General features: G+C 39.2%; 1 protein-coding gene across 3 annotated transcripts in view; it reads right to left on the reverse strand.

Moving 5' to 3' along the window:
* Positions 1-5193: 5193 nt before the first annotated feature.
* Positions 5194-15485, reverse strand: part of LOC146575557 (TANK-binding kinase 1-binding protein 1-like) — a 33292-nt gene continuing 23000 nt past the window's right edge. For all 3 annotated transcript variants that reach the window (XM_085270286.1, XM_085270285.1, XM_085270287.1), the window contains exons 9-13: positions 14844-15016; positions 14462-14743; positions 13783-13863; positions 13462-13689; positions 5194-7275 (exon numbers count right to left, since the gene is read on the reverse strand). In XM_085270286.1, coding sequence (XP_085126412.1) covers positions 7147-7275; positions 13462-13689; positions 13783-13863; positions 14462-14743; positions 14844-15016 — 893 coding nt within the window. In that variant the 3' untranslated portion in view covers positions 5194-7146. The remainder of the gene's footprint in view (positions 7276-13461; positions 13690-13782; positions 13864-14461; positions 14744-14843; positions 15017-15485) is intronic.

Genomic DNA, 15485 nt, shown 5'->3' on the forward strand with positions numbered 1-15485 from the left:
CAAAAAAAAGTTATATTTGTGTAAGCCTGTTTGTTCATGGATGCTTTTTGATTCTTTTTCCAAGTAGGCTTAATTTAGTTTCAAACTTTTAATTGTGAAATTAAATACAAATATGTGTAAGATGACAGGATCATTAATAAGCACTTATTTGTAGCTTTCTTGTATTGCTGCTAAGGTCAGTTTTGAGGGGAAATATTTACAAATGTTTTAAATCTTTCTTTCAGTTATATCTGCAGGCAATCGCTAAAACTGTGTAACAAGTTTATATGCTTGCTGTTTTCACTGCTGTTAAAATAAAGGTGAACTTTTCAGCACTCCCATTTTTTTTTTTTGCCTTTTTTGTCAATAACATTTAGTTTATATTTACATTATTATATTGTACATAGGCAAGAAACCAAGGACTGAATTTTTATGAAGTTGACTTAAAATAATTAAGTAGGATTTAAAGCCATAATTTGTGTTGCAGGAACATAATTATAATGCCTTTATGTTACACAATTTCATTAAGTACCACTGACAATCAAAAATACGTTGGTGTTAAACTTTAAAATATATCAACATTACGTAATACATTGATATTTTGGTAACAGACAAACAGTATGTACATCGAACATGATTTTTTTTTAAGTAATCTAATGTGAATGAAATACTTTGGCTTTACAAGTAATTATTACTTGTTGGAAAGTGGAAAATTAAGTCAGTCATACTTATTCATATTATGTGGGACCGATGTACACAATAAAATCAAGTAAATTGAAAGAACTTTTTTTTTCAGTGTACCCCTTTCATGTAAACATCCAAGGGAAACCCTGGGTCAACTTAAAGAGTTAAGGTTTGTGTCACCACTTATTCTAATAGACAATGTTAGGGTCAGTGAACAAAGATATCCTGGATTTGTTGAACCCGTAGTGTAGAGCCCACTGGGGTATTCCAGGAAGCAGGTTTAGATAACAACTCCATGTTTGTTAACCCTGAAATGATGGAAACACGGGGTGTGTTCCACACATATGCAGTACCTCTCTCCTATTCCTCGGTAAAAGAATTGCTAAGGACTTACGAAATGAGAAGAGCTATTTGCTGAGAATTGGAACAGCCCTACACTTGTCTCTCCTTAACAATGTGATGCCAGATGTCCACCGTATTGAAACTACAGAAGATGGACTACCTTACTTTGCTATGATGTGTTCTAAACCCGGTGTGTTATGGAGGTCATGAAAAGCCTGTGAAAAATATCTTCATTACAAAGGCTGATGTTCTAAAGAAGGAACGTTTACTAATGTCTGCAGTTGCATGAAACCATCGTCTGATCTTAAAAAGTTGCTGGAATTACTAAAGAGGCTCAGAGTCAATTTGTGACTGACAGTTGTGAACAGGGCTATCTTTGCAGCTTGCTTAATGGGATATGGATTTGTAAGCTTTTCACTTCCAGGAGGAGACTTTACACAGTTGTATGCAAAGCACTGGGCACCCCTGATAATCTTCACGATTTTCCTTTAGAAAACATTGGTTCTTTACATCAGCAATTTCATTTAAATATATCAGCAGATGACCACAATGATATTTGACAAGTGAAATCAAGCTTTTAGGATTTACAGAAAGTGTGCAATAATTACCACTGTAACTTAGTCACATATAATTTGTGCAAAATCTGACACCACGGGGGGGGGGGGGGGGGGGGGGGGGGGGAATCAGGCTTTATGCCTGTTGTTTTACACGACAGTAAATAATGTTTGTCCTGTTCTGCATATGTGATTGGTTAGCTGTTCCACACAGATTTCAGGTTCATAGAGTGGAAGAGATTGTAATGATGCAGCTCTCCTTTGGATAAATCCTGAGCTTCACCTCACAGCCCCCTGATCATTCAGTGAGCTAGTTTAAGTCATTGTACCGTTTATAAGGTTGGGCAAACCTGCAGTCTGCTGAGACTGAAGAAGTCACCTGGATGATGATGAAATGTTTCTCCCGCTGAAAACGTCCAGATGAACAGAATCAACTTTTTGGGATTTACTTACCTGGATGATTGAGCATGCATCAAGACATGTGAAACCATGTATGTGTCACAGTTAATGTTAAGCTACACAGCATAACATTAACTCTACACAAGTGGAGGTACACAAACTATATTACAGACATTTTATAACCCTACATTTAGAGAGTAGTAGTAGTGAATGCAAAAAAGTGGGAGGAGCATAGGATGATGTAGCTCAGCTTGCCACAATGCTTCTCTAACTACAGCAATCTTATCTCAACTGGACTACTGTAATTCTCTATATGCAGCTGTTAGCCAGTCTTGTCTAGCACGGCTCCAGCTGGTCCAGAATGCTGCAGCTCGTTTCCTGACACGTTCAAAGAGACACAAGCATATTTCCCCGATCCTCACCTTACCTTACCTCGCCAAGCTTTAACATTCGCCAAGTTAAAGCTTGGCGAATGTTTTGAACCATTCGCCAAGCTTTTAACAGTAGATAATGTGAGTGGGTTGCTACAGAACATCGTTAAGGTCTTAAGTTTTCCCACAAAAAGCAAACTTTTCAAAGGGAATTTAGACATAGAGCTCTCAATATCCAACCAGACAGGAGAAGGCTGTTGTACCCAATCGGCAGCTATACGCATATGGGTGCTCAGCTGATACTTCCTTATATCTGGGAAATAAAGGCCCCCTTTTAAGGATGGAAGACATAACGTGGATATTTTAAGATGAGGTTTCCTCCCTGCCCAAACAAAGGAGCTGAACCAGCCATTTAGAGTTTGGATAGCTTTATGTGGAAAAAGGGTCGGAACCATCTGTATTGGGTAAAGTAGCCTAGGTAGAATATTCATTTTCAGAAGAGCAATACAACCGAGCCAGGATAACGGTAAGGACTTCCATCTCTCTAGATCTAGTTTGACCTGCTCAAATAGGGGGGTAAAGTTACTTTTATACATCTGTTCAAAGGCGTGAGTAACCCTAATCCCCAGATACGTAAAGCCCTGTGTGGACCAAGTGAAGGGAAATGGAGAAGGGGCCCATAGTTTTTGTTTCAGACTGCCCAATGGCATCTCTTCTGATTTATTGAAATTAATTTTATAGCCTGAGATTTCACTAAACTTATTAATAGTTTCAACCAGAGAGGGGATTGATGTTTCCGGCCGAGTCAACACAACAAGTACATCATCAGCATACAGAATAATCTTATGCTGTCTTTGTCCTACAGATAGACCATGTATGTCCGTCTGAACTCGTACTGCCTCTGCCAATGGTTCTATGGCTAGGGCAAAGAGCAAAGGGGAGAGGGGGCAGCCTTGTCTGGTTCCCTTCTGTATCCGGAAGTTGGAGGACCGCACCCCGTTTGTAAGAACTGCAGAGCAGGGATTGTTATAAAGTAACTTAATCCAGTTTATAAAGTTTCCACTGAAACCGAATTGATGTAGTGTAAAAAACAGGTAAGACCATTCAACATGGTGAAATGTCTTCTCGGCATCAAGGGAAATTACCACACCAGGCAGAGATTTTTGTTGGAAGAACTGGATCATATTCAATAACCTACGCATGTTATTATATGAATTGCGCCCTTTAATAAAACCCGTTTAGTCCTCATTAATAAGCGAGGGGAGTAAAAGTTCCAGACGTTTTGCTAATATCTTGGAGAGGATTTTCAGATCCACATTCAACAAAGAGATTGGCCTATAGGAGGGATAATCTTCAGGTAGCTTGCCCTTTTTAAGTATAAGGGATATATTGGATTCCCTTAAAGAACTGTGCAAGAGACCCTTTTTAAAGGAGTCATTGTACATGTTCAGCAGCGGGCTAGCTAAAATTTCTCTGAATTCTTTATAAAACTCGGCACATAGTCTGTCTGGTCCCGCTACTTTGCCAGCCTTCAGCTCTTTAATAGCGTCTAATGGTGTCAAATCCCATCTTAAAACACGTTTTTACTCATTGGCTTTCAACACCGCATGAGAGTTACCTATCTATCCACCTAGTCATCTGTTACCAGGTATTTGTTATTGATGTTATTTGTTACTGTGTAATTTTTGTTTTTTGGGTTTTCTTTTTATCTTTGTAAAGCACTTAGGTCAACATTTTGTTGTTATTAAATGTGCTATATAAATTAATAAAAAAAATAATAAAAAAAAAAACAGCGATGAAATAAAAGGAAGGTGTACCCAAACAGAGGCTAACCTGGAGTCTTCACACCTCTCCTGCACTTTCCTGTCAGCTTTGTGACAGCAGCACTCAGTAAATCAGCTTAAATTTAACTTCCATTCCACTTCCAGCAGCCAGCATATGTTCATTCACAGGCACTTGTTACGTTTCGGTGTTGTCGGTGTGTTGTTTTTGGCGTGACTGTTATGTGTTTCCTGTTTTACTTTGAAAGTCTGTGTTATCTTAGTGTTTTCAGTTTACGTTTCCCTGTCTCGTCAGTTCTAATTTGCCCCAGCTGTGTTTCCCTCCTGTTGTCCATTTTCCTGATTGCTCCCTCTATGTATTTAAACCCTGTGTTTCAGGGTGTCATGGTCGCGATCTCCCCCGTGTTGTAAATGGTTTGTTGTTTTGTTGTAAATAGCTGTAAATAGATTTGTCGATACTTTCGTTTTGGGATTTTGGTGGAGAGCCTTAGTGGGGTTTTTTTTGTGTTTTTTTTTTTTTTCGTGTTGCACTCCGGTTGCCTAGGCCGGGGTGTAACACACTGGTACTGGTGACCTTCAGCGAGACAGTGAACCCTTACTGCTCATCATTGTAACAGCTCTAATGCTAAGTTTGTCTGTAATCCATAAAACAATAGCAGCCAAGAGTCAAAATATTTGTTTATAGTTCTGGATGCATGTCCACATCTTCTGCACAGGAGCCAACTTGCAGAGAGCATAATAAGAGTTCTATATTTTCTTAGTGGAGATTTATATCATTTACATAAATTTATGAATATTCCAGCAGATTTGTGAAAATTTGTAAATAAAACTAAAGGACATTTAAAATTACCATACATTATTTTTAAATTGTTGACATAACACTAAATATCTTGATTTAGTTTAAGTTTTCGTTTTAGCTTAAACCAGGAAGGTATGTACCATGAACTCAGTCCAGACTCTATAAAAAAGATAGACTTCAGCATATGTTAAAATTCACATCATTGGTTACATTATAAATAAATAAGTGGCCAATGATAGTTGTTATGAAGGGGAAAGAAGCCACAGAGACCAAAACGTTTGTACAATGTCATACATTTATTTGCTTGATATGGACATTTAAACATGCACATTGACTCGCCTTTGGAGACAGCCTCCAGTCCCCACTTAAGGGACATCTGTGTTATCTGAATATCCAGGGGCATCCTCTTCATATAAAACTTCATATAAAACACGGATGTAGCCACCCATTGCTTTTTGGACACCTCAATTTGAAGCTTCAGCTGACAGGCTACAGTTTTGGGCCTTTCTTTTCCGACACGGACGTTGTTGCTCAGTCCAGGCATGACACTCAAGTAGACTTTTTTATTTTAGGTCCTACTTAATTATCTAACTTGATAGAAAAAAAGAAAAATAACTTTTTCCAAGTTCTACCAAGCAGCTGGTAGAGCTTTGTTTTTTTTTTCTAAGTGGAAGTTTAAAAACTTAAACTTCCTTCATGAAAGTTTAAAACAAAATAATTATCTTAGGACAAATAAATACACGGCTCCTTTTTTCAAGGATATAATAATAATAACAGTAATAATAATAATAATGTCATCAATATTATTTTAAAGTAATTAAGTATCCTAAGTTTGGTAAAAAATAAATAAATAAATAAACAAACAAATAAGTAAAAATCATGACAGTTTAGGTAATAGTAATCCCATGGTCAGATGGATTGGTGTTGCAACTACAGCGATGCGGACGCTGTACCGGTCTGTTGTGGTGAAGAGAGCTGAGTGTGAACGCGAAGCTCTCAATTTAACAGTTGATCTACGTCCCTACCTTCACCAATTGTTACGAGCTGTGGATAGTGACCGAAAGAATGAGATCGTGGATACAAGAGGCAGAAATGAGCTTCCTCCAAAGGGTGGCTGGCCTCTCCCTTAGAGATAGGGTGAGAAGTTCGGCCATCCGGGAGGGGCTCAGAGTTGAGCCGCTGCTCCTCCACATTGAAAGGAGCCAGTTGAGGTGGTTCAGGCATCTGACAAGGATGCCTCCTGGGCCCCTCCTGGGTGAGGTGTTCCAGGCATGTCCCACCGGGAAGAGGCCTAGGACACGCTGGAGAGGTATCTCTCGGCTGACCTGGGAATGCCTTGGTGTTGAACCGGACAAGCTGGAGGAGGTGGCCAGGGAGAGGATGGTTTGTCCCATGTTAACAATCTCACATATGCTGGTAAACATGTTTCTAGCAATACATCATTACATGGTTTGTAATCACATTTTTAGTTTAAAAAGTTAAAAAAATAAAATAAAATAGAGCTAAAATGAAAAGCCTGAATCATTTAATAAAAAAATCTGTATTTATTTGTATTTTTAAGCGTGTTTTAAGCCAATATTAAAACATGCAAGATTTATTTAAAAACAAATTACTGATTAATATTATTATTGCCCATGGTAAATAAAAAGTGCTAAGAAATAATAGTTCTATTATTATTTTCTTACAGAGAATGTTAAAGGGTTAATGTGGCTACCATGGTTCTACGGGTCTAAATTTGCACACCAAGTGTGCTCTTCATACCCAGATCAGACCTCAGGAAGGTTTGTATATTTTCAAACTGCCAACTTGATCCACTACAACATTGAATTGTCTTCTGTTTCCAGGACTGCTTTCAGGCCAGCACATGCGGCACTGCAAAAAGAGTGCCAGCTGCAGTGGTTCCAACTATAACATATATAATTTCTTAAATGTACAAATGTTAGTTTGATTCTGAATGAAAGAAAACCTATAGTGCTTGATGAAAAATAATATGCAATCCATGTGTGTTTACTGAAAAGGAAATTGTGGCCTGTGAATGCTTTCATTTCACAATTAGATTGGACTATCCACTTCAGTGAGATGGGTAATGGCCATACTAAGGTTGGAGTGATGCAAAAGACTCATGCAGGCTACTCAAACCGTTCCTGGATCAAACCAAGAACCAATCAAAAATAACCTTTATGTACATCTCTGGTGAAAAGTGAGCTTACAATTGTTTTTTAAATAAAAATGAAAGGTCAGATCTTGCTGTTCTCCAAGTGAGAGTCAATGTGTTTGATGAGGGCATCATCAGGGTAACTGGTTGGGAAGGTCAGCTGGCACAGAGGGCAGCTCCGAGCAGCATTCTCTTCCGATTCCATCCATAACTGTGGAGATTAGGAAGAAAAAAAAGAATAGGTGTCAAATTGCTTAACCATCAATAATGGTAAATCCTTCATAAAGTCTTCATAAAGCTTCAATCAAAGAGAACACAAGTCCTTCAGCACAGTTTCTCGATGATGGAAAATTGTGATATGATGAAGTAGAAAAGCTTCTTATAGCTTGGATTATTAATTGTTTAGATCAAGTATCACAGAGAATACTTTTAAATATTTTAAGTTAGCCTCGCCCTGGCTCACTCAACAAAATGCCAGTGAGACTTTTTAGAATAGCTTTGGAATAGATGATTTATCCCAAAAGAGCAGCTCACTCTCAGACTGTAGGCTTAATCTCTAAAAGTATAAGTGGGTGGAAGAGTCTCAGCAATCAAGCTCCTTTCCTGTAGAGCCAACTCCTAGTTTGGGTTCAAAAGATACACAACCTATTTAAAATTGCTCTTAAAACTTTCCTTTTTGATAAAGCTTATAGTTAGGGTTGGGTCAGGTGACCCTGAACCATCCCTTCCACTGCTATTGGCTCAGGCTACTGGGGGACTTCCCATAATGCACTGTGGATTTCTTCTGCGCTGACCTCTTTTCACTCCCATTTCACTACTAAATCTCCATTTACAATTTTACGTATAACAAAAAAAAAAGCTATGCAATATACAATATACAATATTCAAGTTAAGGAGGCATAGTAGTGCAAATAGGCAAATAGTGCATTGTATTTATTTAAATTTTTACTTTTTAATTATTTTATTTGCATTTTTTAATCACTAGGGTTTGAGAGTAACGAAATTTCTATTCTCTGTATGTCCTGTACATGTGGCAGAATTGACAAATAAAGTTGACTTGACTTGACTTGACTTGTTTTATATGCCGCTACTGCACATCAGCCTTTGTCTTCTCTTTCATATAGTTGAACTTTATTTGTTAAAATAATGTGCAGCATAAAATCCTTTTGCATGCACCAAGCAAAATTTAGTTTGATGAAACTTATGTGACATAAAATAAAATAAATATGGATCATGAATAAAATATGTGTCATATTTGGTAAAAGTTTTCCTTTTCTTGCCCTTCCTTGCTCTCCCTTCTCGTCTACAACAATTTTGCAGCCACCATCACCATGCTGGTAATCCTTGCAGGGCATGATCTGATCTGAGCCTTGTTCTGCTGGTGGTTTCTTCCTGGGCGATTATGGCTCAAGAGTTGGGAGTTCACCTTGTAATTGGAAGATTGCCGGTTCGAGCCCCGGCTTGGACAGTCTCGGTCGTTGTGTCCTTGGGCAAGACACTTCACCCGTTGCCTACTGGTGGTGGTCAGGGGGACCGGTAGCGCCAGTGTCCGGCAGTGTGCCCCAGGGTAGCTTGCCATCACCAGTGTGTGAATGTGTGCGTGAATAGGTGGATGACTGGATGTGTAAAGCGCTTTGGAGTCCTTAGGGACCTTAGGGACTAGTAAAAAATAAAATAATTTCCCCCAGGGATCAATAAAGTATTCTGATTCTGAAAGCGCTATACAAATACATGCCATTTACCATTTAAAAGGGAGTTTTTCCTTCCCACTGGAGCCAAAGTGCTTGCTCGTAGGGGGCCTTAGCACCTACGAATCTAGAAGTTGTCTGATCTGGCCCATATTTCCCTTCTGTCCTCATACTGCGGTTAAAGGTAATTATACTGCCTATACTATGTGCAAAGAAGGCTAGAAGTAGCACTAACAGGTCTTATATGCCTGTTAGGTTTATATTGTTGATTTGTCATTTATGCTTGGAAACAATTGCTCATATATGCTTAGAGGTATATAATCAATTGTATAATGATATAGCAGTCTGCAAAGACTCTTTGTGCCCCCAGAGCACTCTGGCATATGCACACACATCCTAAGGTCATGAGAGAAGTCGTACCTTCTCTTACTGATTTATGGTATAGGAGGACACCTGCTCTGTATCTGTTTTAGCATAAGAGCCCTTTGTTTAGGTGGACCGCTGGGCTCCTAGCACCAGCTTTGGGGAGTCGTTCACAGGGTTACATCTTGACCACACACACACACACACACACACACACACACACACACACACACGTACTCTTTGTTCATATGTATGTTAATGAACCTATACATATTCATGTAACCACAATAAAGAGAAGTGCTACGGGGGAGCTAACTGAGAGTGACTGGGGTTCAAGTGGAAGGAACGGCGCTCGTCATAGTTCTCTCCGTCGTGCACGAGCAACACAAAGTGCTCTGGTGACTTGCGTCTTGCTTTTGTAGTAGAATTGTCTCGGTGTTCCAGCAGTAGGCCTGTGCTACACAGACCTATCAATGCCCACTACTAGAATTGCACCACCAGTGCTACACACACATCTTAAGAGAGATTATGGCACACTCCTTTTTACATAGTCTTTAAATCCTTTAGGTTTCTTGGGTGTCACATGGCAAACCCAAAGCTTTAGCTTGAGAAGAAAATGACACATCACAAATTTAAAAGAGCTTCAATCAGCCTAAAAATAGCTTGTTGCTCTAAAAATAGAACCCCCTCCTCAAAGCTAGAACATCTTACTGATCACTGATTCAAGAAAATAAAAATAAAAAAGTCTGTTTCTCTTCGACATGGTAGCCAAGCTGACAAAAAGTTAGAGGTCTGTTGAGCCAAGCATTCCTTTAATCTTATCTAGCAATGACTTCATGATTTTCTCCACAAATAAAATTAGATTCATTGGATAAAAATGATTCAAACCCATCATAATGTCCAGCCTTTTTAAATATCATTGATATTTTTTAGACCTGTTTTCTCAGAATGATCTTTCTGAGTTAACTTCAGGAATTACTAGCAGACCCATTCTTACAAGACTTCTCTAAGAAGTCCAACTGTTAGTTAATGCTTCCTCAAATGTGATCAGCTCATCTCTAATAATCAGTTACCTACCACAAATCTTTAAGGTAGCAATAATTAAACTATTACTTAAAAAGCTATCACCTGACCCAGCTACCTCAACTAATTATAGCCCAATGTCCAAGCTTTTTTTTTTATCTTAAAAATACTTGAAACATTAGTTAAAGGATTTAACTGATCACCTGCAGAGAAATGGTTTATTTGAAGAGTTTCGGTCAGATTTCAGAATTCAGTACAGAGACAGCGTTACAGTTTACAAATGATCTTATGGCTCATCTCATTTGTGTATGGACAGCAAAGGAAGAATTTCATTGCACAGAGAAATGCTATTTCTTCTGTACACATGAGAATAAACTCTTTGAATCTTGAGTCTCTGCACTTGTCCTGCTAGATTTGCGTTTTTTTTTGTTGACCACAATATTTTATTAGGAATTAAAGGGGCTGCACTGCAGTGGTTTGAATAATATCTGTCTAATAGACAGTAAATGTTGTTCATGTAAATGGGGAGTCCTCTTTACACACTTAATTATGAAATGATACCCAACCAGACCTGACTCGTCCGGCCACTACGGCGGCTCAGTGGTCCTTGTTGCTGTACTGCTCACATCAGTGTAGCCCCGGCTCTTTCTACTCATGTTCTCTTCGCCTTCGTCAATACTGATTCTACTGATAATAGATTCTACTGATTCTTCGCCTGTTTCTTTGTATATAGATTTCACTGTCCCTGTTTCTGCCCTGGATCCCTGAGAGTGAGTTTGGAAGTTCGAGTGTGTTTCTGGCAGTGTCTGACTGCAGCGGAGAGTGGTGTCCTCCTTCTCTCCATAGCACTTGGCGGTTGTTGTAAATAAGCCATGAAATTTCAATTCCAAACTCACAGAGTCCTGTGCTTGACTCTGTGAGTTTACTGTGACAATCTTAGAAATATGTTATCTAACCACATGCTTACTCTGGATGGCATTACCTTGGCCTCCAGTAATACTGTGAGCTGACTAAGACATATCCTTCAGTGTTCATATTAAACCAAATGTTTAAGGACTGCTTTCTTCAATTTGTGCAACATCTCTAAAATTAGAAACATCTATCTCAGAGTGACGCTGAAAAACTAGTTCCTGATAATAATAAATTACAGTAGTCCAGCCTACAAGTAAAAAATGCATGTAGTCCTAAAACAGTCATTCTCAAACTGTGGTACACGTACCACTGCTGGAACGTCTCAAAGACTTTTTTAAGATCAAATGATTATTTAAAATGTTAAAAACATTCAAGATCACAAAAATTGAGTTTAAATAAAGTTTTGTCTTTTTTGAAAAAGGCATATTCCTTTTTAAATCAGCCAGTAGGCAAGCTTACTAGGCCGGCCTAACAAGTAGCTAAAAGGGTTGACAAACTAAGTCGTCATGGCAAGTGGAGGAATGAAAAATAACGGTTCAAAAGCATTGCAATCCTGGCTCCAAACAGGAAGTATCAGAAGGAGAACTGTACAGAATAGCAGACAGCAGAAACTTTGGACTTTTGAATACAGCTGTGCAGGAAATACCCTGCACTTTCAGACAAGGCGATGTGCTTTCTCCTTCCATTTACGATCACGTATCTACACAAAATACAGAAGCAGATTGGATCTGAATCAAACCTGAGGCTGAAGCTGACCTCAAATGACCAAGACATCACAGAACTGTGTTTACAGAGCCATGCACATTCCTCTCATTAGGTATGTAGGCTAAGTTGCAAATAACCAATGAGTTGATACAGAGCAGTTAATAGCCTCACTGAGTGTTTCAGTGCAGTACATTTGTTATTCACTTGACGTGTTTTTCAGTCAAGTACAGTTATGGCTGTTTATGGCAGTTAAATATTTAGCATTCATATAGGAAATAAAATTATCTCGTGTAAACAGTATATGTTGTTAAATAGGCCTATATCTCACTCTTTTTTCCCCCCTCTCTATCTATTTTGTCTTTTCCACACACGTATTCACACTCCAATAAGCACATCGGAAGCAACTCAAGCTTCAGTATCTTGCCCAAGGATACTTTGGCATGCCAAATGGAGCAGCAGAGGATCAAACCACCAGCCTTCCGAATGGCAGATGATATGTGCTATTTCCTGATCCACAGTCATCCCATTAATTAAAAAACTTGATTTAATTGAACTGAAGCTTTCGGCAAGCTAATCTCAACAAGCTCATAACAGTTATATGATTTTAGAAGAGCAAACATAATGAAAAGAAGCAAAACGATAATATTTGGACACTAACAAAGTGTGTGTCTTTGTTTAATGTGATGACATTCAGTGTCTTATTTAGCCGCTTGTGAGCAAACCAAAACGTAATTCATGAATGGGGTGGCTATTTACTTACTTCAACATTTAGAACAATATAATGAAAATATTCAACATTGCCAAAGAGTCAATGTCACAGATATTTATCAGAAATGGTGTGTATCTGTGACATTAAATTTCTGAGAAGATGCTACTAATTACTAATTTTTTGCAGAGCTTCAAATTACATTGGGAATTTTTCACATGCAAAGTTTGATTTTTCTGCCTTCCTTGCCAGCTCTGTCCAGTGTTGCAGAGTGGAAAGCTGCTTTTGGAATGCTTCTAAAATGACACAGTTGGTGAAGTTTGAATCACTGTAGGCTGCCTGTCCAGGGTCTATCCTGACTCTTGCACTAGACAGCTGGGGTAGGACCCCAGCTTCCTGCAACCCTGAAATTAATAAGAGCAAGAAGATGATGGATGGATCATTGTCTTGAATGGGCACAATCTGCTCCATTGGCTGCATCAGAACCAGAGCTTGGTAAAGTTTGAGTTAACCAGAGACTCTATTCGAGCATCTAACAAAACCTCATGAAGAAAGCCCATCTATGCCAGGAGAACTGGAAATATAAGTTGCTAACTTATTTCAGGCTTTAAATATTACTTTCTCCTGTATTACAGAGTCTTAAGAGTCTTAAGAGTTTGTGCAAGTGTCTGTGAGAGTGTTTTTCTTTTTTTTTACCAAGTTTAAAAGAATATTTCAGTGTCTCATCTTTACTGCACAAACTAAACAGGCAGATTTATTTCTCTGTGGCATCAGCTAAAAGGAATACAGGAATGTCTTTTTAAAGCAACTTACATTTTTTTTCCATACACAAATTATACAAACATAATCTTCAGCATGTTAAACAAATTAAATTACCCGAGGTAACAGAGGGGTTTTGTGCTTCAGTGGGACTTCTTTTGAGCTGCAGCACTGAGCGTGTTGGGTCTGCAGGAAATCTCTTAATAGCTTCATGTAATCCCCAATATTGTTTTCTACTCACATTAATAGATGGCCATGACTGAGCATGCTCAGTGTTCACGTAGGGAGGCAGATGGCATGAGAGCATGGTAGGGCCCTCAAGGGCTGAGAAAGAGGGATGGTGGGACTGTTTCCTTGGAGACTGGAAAGAGGAGTGAAGGGGCTGTTCCCTAGGTGACGATGAACCAGTCCCAACAGCACCAAGAGTATGAGGTGGGCTGGCAACGGGCGATGGATATGTACATACGTCCTGTAAATTTACATAGCACACAACCCCACACATCTTCAATATGACCTCTAACTCTAGATGAAAATCAGTAAACATCAGAATCATTATCATCACCTCTTCATCATCTGAAGACTGAGGTGGTGTTACCAGTGGCGTGGGTTCAGTTGGCTCATCAGTGTGACAGAAGTGGTGAACCTTCATGAGAAGAAAAGTAGGGTTAAGTAGATACTGTAGTTTGGCAGAATAGTAGTCATTTTTGATGTAACTATCATGTTACATCAAAAATGACTAAATGATTATCAGAGTGATTACTTTTCTCTGATAATCCACTAGCCAAAGGCAGCTTAGAAACGAATCCACTATTTACTAAGTTGAACAAACAACCAGTTCCTAGCACAACACAGACTCCATTAGCTAGCTGCTACATTGTGCATCAAGCCATTTGTCTGCATTACCAAGAATGTTAGTGCTAGCAAACACTAGCAATAGGTCAGCAAGTTTTATCTAGTGAAGCCAAATAGGAATATGGCCATCAGTGGAAGACTACTTTGAAGCCCACTACATCTAAAATATCAAGGGTAACCAAAAAGAGAAAATTTGACACTAAAATACCTCATCTTGATTTGTCTAACTCAGCATGCTCAAGCGTCATAAAATCTTCAAATAAACTATGGACTATGGACTGGTAATGGCCAGAGCACCCAGCACTCACTGCTAAAATGGGTTACAAACCGTTGTTTCATCATAACATCTGAAAAACAAGAACTAAGTGAATACAAGTTCTACTTCTCACCTCAGCAGCCACAGGAAAGTCCAGGTCGAGAACACAGTGACAAGGACTGCTGCTCAGGCTGTTGTCACCACACCTTTCTACGCCCCTTCCTCCTCCTCTCTCCACTCCAGCTCCATGAGCTGATGCTGGTCTGACCAAACCCACCAGTGAGGTACAGAGCTGACTTTTGGTTTGACCGTAAGCCTGCATGTCCCCATGGACGTGCCTGGGTTTGGGAAGCGTAGATACTGGGTCCCTTAACAGATGAACTGGGGGCTTTTGGTTGACTGATGTGTTAGATACCTTGGAAACAGGAGGCAAGGATCAGTACAAAATAAAATACATAAAAATATTTCACAAAGTAGTTGTCATTTTCATGTTCTACTAAAATGTGTAACCTAACCTCTGAGTAACTTCGGCGACCCTGGAACTTAGCTCGTAGGCGGCTGCTAGTCTGCTGATGGGAATAGGAGATGGACCCTTCAGTTGAGGACATAGGAGATGGGGGAGTGGGGAGGAGTCTGTCAGGGGAGAGTGAGGCACGCTGGGAAGAGGTTGGAGAGAGATGCTGAGGAGCTGTGCAAGAGCAAGAGAAAGATGAATGAAGAAAGGAAATAACAGACCTGAAAACAACTTCTGCTTAAATGTGTAAGAATTGCAAAGACTATCAAAATCAATCAAAATCAATAGCTAAATTAGTGACTATAGGGTTTGTCCCATAGATAGTTCACTTAAGTTTACTGTGGGTGCTGACATGTGTCCAACAAGTTACTGCATAGCTTCCAATCAAGTAGAATCCAAGTAGAAGTTGCAGTGGTCACGGTATGGTCATCTATACAGAAGGCTGATTATACCTCCTGCAGTCTGATGTAAACAGAGGATGTTTGAACTCTTTCATCATGATCCAACAACTCCACAGCTAACATGAGTTGCTATAAACTATCAGCTATTGACTAAGATGAAAGAAAGATGTTTATTACTGTTTCACAGTAACACTTGAGCCTCAGTACAAAAACTGTTCCAGTAAGTGGGTACAGTACATGCA

This window comes from Mchenga conophoros, linkage group LG4, assembly GCF_057382185.1.
Source record: "Mchenga conophoros isolate Kocher_MC1m ecotype Shallow Benthic linkage group LG4, M_conophoros_male_GT1.1, whole genome shotgun sequence".
NCBI classification, from domain to species: domain Eukaryota; kingdom Metazoa; phylum Chordata; class Actinopteri; order Cichliformes; family Cichlidae; genus Mchenga; species Mchenga conophoros.